Source organism: Calidris pugnax, unplaced genomic scaffold (genome assembly GCF_001431845.1).
Source record: "Calidris pugnax isolate Ruff unplaced genomic scaffold, ASM143184v1 scaffold760, whole genome shotgun sequence".
In the NCBI taxonomy this organism is placed as follows: Eukaryota; Metazoa; Chordata; class Aves; order Charadriiformes; family Scolopacidae; genus Calidris; species Calidris pugnax.
The window spans coordinates 1-6,558 of NW_015091422.1; the positions used below are offsets into that span (position 1 = coordinate 1).

General features: G+C 56.6%; 1 protein-coding gene across 1 annotated transcript; it reads left to right on the forward strand.

The window, feature by feature from the left end:
- Positions 1-1,130: 1,130 nt before the first annotated feature.
- LOC106899633 (EVI5-like protein) lies at positions 1,131-4,361 on the forward strand (the record flags this gene model as incomplete). The annotated part of the gene is made up of 4 exons (XM_014961515.1): positions 1,131-1,274; positions 1,466-1,555; positions 4,030-4,127; positions 4,280-4,361. Coding segments are annotated over 4 exons (414 nt in total), but the record flags the coding sequence as incomplete, so codon positions are not given.
- Between the last annotated feature and the right edge of the window lie 2,197 nt (positions 4,362-6,558).

Here is a 6,558-nt window from a genome sequence, read left to right on the forward strand (position 1 = left end):
TGGGGACCATCCATGAGACCTTGGGGACCCTTCATGAGATCCTGGGGACCCTTCATGAGACCCTGGGGTCATCCAGAAGTTCCTCCCCGAGAGGACTGTCTGTGAGACGCCCTGAGTACCATCCCTGAGACCTCAGGGCACCTCCATGAGACCCTGGAGACCATCCATGAGACATCCAAAGGGATTGTCCATGAGACACCCCAGGAAGCATCCACCAGATGCCCTGAGGGACCCCCCATGAGACCCCAGGGACCCTCCATGAGACCTCGGGGACCATCTATGAGACCCCAGGGATCCTCCATGAGACCTTGGGGACCCTCCATGAGACCCTGGGGTCATCCAGAAGGTTCTCCCTGAGAGGACTGTCTATGAGACGCCCTGAGGACCATCCATGAGACCCTGGAGACCATCCATGAGACACCCATAGGGATTGTCAATGAAACACCCCAGGAAGCATCCACCAGATGCCCTGAGGAACCCCCCATGAGACTCTGGGGACCATCCATGAGACCTCAAGGACCATCCATGAGATCCTGGAGACCATCCAGAAGGTCGTACCCCAGGGACCCTCCATGAGACCCCGAGGACCCTCCATGAAATGTTGGGGACCCTCCATGAGACCCTGGGGTCATCCAGAAGGTTGTCCCTGAGAGGACTGTCTATGAGACGCCCTGAGGACAATCCCTGAGACCTCAGGGCACCTCCATGAGACCCTGGAGACCATCCATGAGACACCCAAAGGGATTGTCTATGAGACACCCCAGGAAGCATCCACCAGATGCCCTGAGGGACCCCCCATGAGATCCCGGGGACCCTCCCTGAGACCCCAGGGACCCTCCCTGAGACCTTGGGGACCATCCATGAGACCCTGGGGACCATCCAGAAGCTCCTACCCCAGAGGACCATCCATGGTTCCTCAAGGAGGACATCAATGAGATTCCAAGGATGTCCAAGAGACACCCTGGGGCCATCCATGAGACCCCAGAGACCATCCAGAGGGTCCTTCCTTGGAGGCCTTGCCATGAGACCCCCTCAGGGACCTCCACGAGCCCTCCTGGACCTGAACGAAGCCCTAAAACCATCCACCCTTCCCCGTTTCTCCTCATTTCCACCATTTTGTTTCCATCCAGGAGCAGCTGCCGGAGCTGAACGTCCACTTCCGCTCCCAGAGCTTCCTCACCTCCATGTACGCCTCCTCCTGGTTCCTCACCCTCTTCCTCACCACCTTCCCCCTCCCCGTGGCCACCCGCGTCTTCGACATCTTCATGTACGAGGTAACGAAGAAAGATCCTCCATAAATCACCAAGGGGAACCCCCACCACCTTTTCCCAGTTGGGGTGTGGAAACCTTCTCCCAGTTCCAACTGGTCTGGGGTTTTGGTGGGGTGGGGGGAAGAAGAAGAAGAAGAAATCCCCAAAATGTGGGGGTTGGGAGGGGGTCAAGAGGTGGTGGACCCTTCCCGTAGGGGCTGGAGATCGTCTTCCGCGTGGGGATGGCGCTGCTGCAGTTCAACCAGGCCGAGCTGGTCCAGCTGGACATGGAGGGCATGTCCCAGGTACGGGCCCGGGTGGGGGGGAGTTGGGTTTTGGGGGGCAATTAGGCCCCGGGATGTGGTTTTGGGGTGGATTTGGCCAACGGGACGTGGTTTTGGGGTGGATTTGGCCAACGGGACGTGGTTTTGGGGCTGGATTTGGCCACCAGGACGTGGTTTTGGACCAGATTCATCCAAAGGATCACGTTTTTTGGGGTGGATTTGGCCAATGGATCATGTTATGGGGTGGATTTGGCCAACGGGAGGTGGTTTTGGCCCAGATTCATCCAATGGGCCATGTTATGGGGTGGACTTGGCCAATGGATCACATTTTGGAGTGGATTTGGGCAACGGGATGTGTGTTGGGGTGGATTTGGCCAATGGACCATGTTTTTGGGGTGGATTTGGCCAACGAGATGTGTTTCGGGGCAGATTTGTCCATCAGGACGTGGTTTTGGGGCTGGATTTGGCCAACGGGACGTGGTTTTGGACCAGATTCGTCCAATGGGCCATGTTTTTTGGGGCAGATTTCATCAACGGGGTGTGTTTTGGGGTGGATTTGACCAACAGGACGTGGTTTTGGGGTGGATTTGGCCAACGGGACATGGTTTTGGGGTGGATTTGGCCAACGGGACGTGGTTTTGGACCAGATTCATCCAATGGATCATGTTTTGGGGTGGATTTGGCCAACGGGACGTGTTTTGGGGCAGATTCATCCAATAGATCGTGTTTTTTGGGGTGGATTTGGCCAACGAGACGTGGTTTTGGGGTGGATTAGGCCAACGGGACATGGTTTTGGACCAGATTCATCTAATGGGCCATGATTTTTGGGGCATATTTCATCAACGGGGTGTGTTTTGGGGGTGAATTTGTCCAATAGATCGAGTTTTGGGGTGGATTTGTCCAACAGGACGTGTGTTGGGGCAGATTTGGCCAATGGACCATGTTTTTGGGGTGGATTTGGCCAACGAGATGTGGTTTTGGACCAGATTCATCCAATGGGCCATGTTTTTTGGGGCAGATTTCATCAACGGGGTGTGTTTTGGGGGTGAATTTGGCCAACAGGACATGGTTTTGGGGTGGATTTGGCCAACGGGACGTGGTTTTGGACCAGATTCATCCAATGGGCCATGTTTTTTGGGGTGGATTTGGCCAATGGACCATGTTTTTGGGGTGGATTTGGCCAATGGACCATGTTATGGGGTGGATTTGGCCAATGGGACGTGTTTTGGGGCGGATTTGACCAATGGGCCATGTTCTTTGGGGCAGATTTCATCAACGGGTTGTGTTTTGGGGGTGAATTTGTCCAATAGATTGTGTTTTGGGGTGGATTTGTCCAACAGGGCGTGTTTTGGGGTGGATTTGGCCAATGGACCATGTTTTTGGGGTGGATTTGGCCAATGGACCATGTTTTTTGGGGTGGATTTGGCCAACGGGACGTGGTTTTGGACTAGATTCATCCAATGGACCATGTTTTTGGGGGCAGACTTTATCAACGGGGTGTGTTTTGGGGGTGAATTTATCCAATAGATCATGTTTTGGGGTGGATTCATCCAACAGGACATGTTTTGGGGCTGGATTTGGCCAACGGGACGTGGTTTTGGACCAGATTCATCCAATGGACGATATTTGGGGGAGGATTTGGCCAACAGGACGTGGTTTTGGACCAGATTCATCCAAAGGATCACGTTTTTTGGGGTGGATTTGGCCAATGGATCATGTTATGGGGTGGATTTGGCCAACGGGAGGTGGTTTTGGCCCAGATTCATCCAATGGGCCATGTTATGGGGTGGACTTGGCCAATGGATCACATTTTGGAGTGGATTTGGGCAACGGGATGTGTGTTGGGGTGGATTTGGCCAATGGACCATGTTTTTGGGGTGGATTTGGCCAACGAGATGTGGTTTTGGACCAGATTCATCCAATGGGCCATGTTTTTTGGGGCAGATTTCATCAACGGGGTGTGTTTTGGGGGTGAATTTGTCCATCAGGATGTGGTTTTGGGCCTGGATTTGGCCAACAGGACGTGGTTTTGGACCAGATTCATCCAATGGATCATGTTTTGGGGTGGATTTGGCCAATGGACCGTGTGTTTTGGGGCAGATTTGGTCAACGGGACGTGTTTTGGGGGCAGATTCCTCCAACGGATCACATTTTGGGGTGGATTTGGCCAACGGGACGTGGTTTGGGGTAGATTCGATCAATGGGACGCGTTTTTGGGGCAGATTTAATCAACGGATGATGTTTTGGGGGCAAATTTGTCCAACGGATGGTCTTTTGGGGCAAATTCAGGCCATTTTAGACTCGACACGTCGCGTTTTGGGGCCGCTTGACTCAAGAAATGGCGTTTTGGGTTGGATTTACTCAACGAGGGCGTTTCTTGGGGGCGACTTGAGCCATCGGGGCCTTATTTTTTGGGGTGGTTTTCCCCATTTTCCCCACTCCCCGGGGGTTGTCTCCGGGGCGGGGCCCCCATTTCACCCCCAGTTTCCTCCCAGTATTTCCAGAAGGTGATTCCCCACCAGTTCGACAGTTGCCCCGACAAACTCATCCTCAGGGCCTTCCAGGTCAAGTACAACCCCAAGAAGATGAAGAGGTGAGATGGAGAAGACGGGTTCTTGGGGTGTCCCCCCCCTTCACCCAACCCAGTAGCCACGGGGCCACAAGCCCAGGTGGCTTCTGGTGTCCTCTCTCCATCCCACCCAAGTCCTGGTCTCCCAGTTTGTCCCCGTTTCTCCCCCCGTCCAGGCTGGAGAAGGAATACGCCGCCCTCAAGAACAAGGAGATGGAGGAGCAGATCGAGATCAAGGTGGGACAGGTCAAGAGTTGACGGCCTTGGGCCACTTGAGGCCTCCTTGTGGCCACTTGGCCCCTCCCCGGGGCCACTTGAGGCCTCTTGGCACAGCGTGGCCCAGCTCTGGGGCCATCAAAGCCACCCTGGGGCCACCATGACCAATCCTGAGGCCCCTTGAGATGTCCCCAAGGGCCACCAAAGCCCTCCTGGGGCCACCATGACCCATCTTCATTGTTCTTTGGGCCACCCAAGGCCACTTTCACCCATCCTTGGGGCCACCTAAGCCACTGTAGGGCCACCATGACCCATCCCGAGGCCATCTGAGATGTCCCCAAGGGCCACTTGACCCATTCCTGGAGCCCTTGGAGTCCTCCTGAGGTGGCCTCAGGGCCATCTAAGCCACCCTGGGGCCACCATGACCCATCCCGAGGCCATTTGAGATGTCCCCAAGGGCCACTTGGACGGTCTCTGGGGTCTTATGGATGGCCCCAGGGTGTCTATTGGACATCCTTGGAGTCTCATTGATGTCCTCCTTGAGGAACCATGGATGGTCCTCTGGGGTAGGACCTTCTGGATGGTCCCCAGGGTCTCATGGAGGGTCCCCAAGGTCTCATCTCACGTTTGAGATGTCCTCAAGGGCCACTTGAGCCAGCCCAGGGCCACGTGGCTCATCCCAGACCAGTTGGGGCCACCCAAGGCCACCTTCACCCATCCTTGGGGCCATCTAAGCCACCGTAGGGCCACCATGACCCATCCTGAGGCCCCTTGAGATGTCCCCAAGGGCCACCAAAGCCCTCCTGGGGCCACCTTGGCCCATCTTCAGGGTTCTTTGGGCCACCCAAGGCCACCTTCACCCATCCTTGGGGCCACCTAAGCCATCCTGGGGCCACCATGACCCATCCCGAGGCCATCTGAGATGTCCCCAAGGCCACTTGAGATGTCCCCAAGGCCACTTGAGATGTCCCCAAGGGCCACCAAAGCCCTCCTGGGGCCACCTTGGCCCATCTTCAGGGTTCTTTGGGCCACCCAAGGCCTCCTTCACCCATTCTGGGGCCAGCATGACCCATTCCGAGGCCACTTGAGATGTCCCCAAGGCCACTTGAGATGTCCCCAAGGGCCACCAAAGCCCTCCTGGGGCCACCTTGGCCCATCTTCAGGGTTCTTTGGGCCACCCGAGGCCACCTTCACCCATCCTTGGGGCCATCTAAGCCACCCTGGGGCCACCATGACCCATCCCAGGGCTACTTGAGGTGTCCCCAAGACCACTTGAGATGTCCCCAAGGCCACTTGAGGTGTCCCCAAGGCCACTAAAGCCCTCCTGGGGCCACCTTGTCCCATCTTCAGGGTTCTTTGGGCCATCCAAGGTCACCTTCACCCATCCTTGGGGCCATCTAAGCCACCCTGGGGCCACCATGACCCATCCCAAGGCCCCTTGAGGTGTCCCTAGAGCCACTTGAGATGTCCCCAAGGCCACTTGAGATGTCCCCAAGGCCACTAAAGCCCTCCTGGGGCCACCTTGTCCCATCTTCAGGGTTCTTTGGGCCACCCAAGGCCTCCTTCACCCATTCTGGGGCCAGCATGACCCATTCCGAGGCCACTTGAGATGTCCCCAAGGCCACTTGAGATGTCCCCAAGGGCCACCAAAGCCCTCCTGGGGCCACCTTGGCCCATCTTCAGGGTTCTTTGGGCCACCCGAGGCCACCTTCACCCATCCTTGGGGCCATCTAAGCCACCCTGGGGCCACCATGACCCATCCCAGGGCTACTTGAGGTGTCCCCAAGACCACTTGAGATGTCCCCAAGGCCACTTGAGGTGTCCCCAAGGCCACTAAAGCCCTCCTGGGGCCACCTTGTCCCATCTTCAGGGTTCTTTGGGCCATCCAAGGTCACCTTCACCCATCCTTGGGGCCATCTAAGCCACCCTGGGGCCACCATGACCCATCCCAAGGCCCCTTGAGGTGTCCCTAGAGCCACTTGAGATGTCCCCAAGGCCACTTGAGATGTCCCCAAGGCCACTAAAGCCCTCCTGGGGCCACCTTGTCCCATCTTCAGGGTTCTTTGGGCCACCCAAGGCCTCCTTCACCCATTCTGGGGCCAGCATGACCCATTCCGAGGCCACTTGAGATGTCCCCAAGGCCACTTGAGATGTCCCCAAGGGCCACCAAAGCCCTCCTGGGGCCACCTTGTCCCATCTTCAGGGTTCTTTGGGCCACCCGACACCACCTTCACCCATC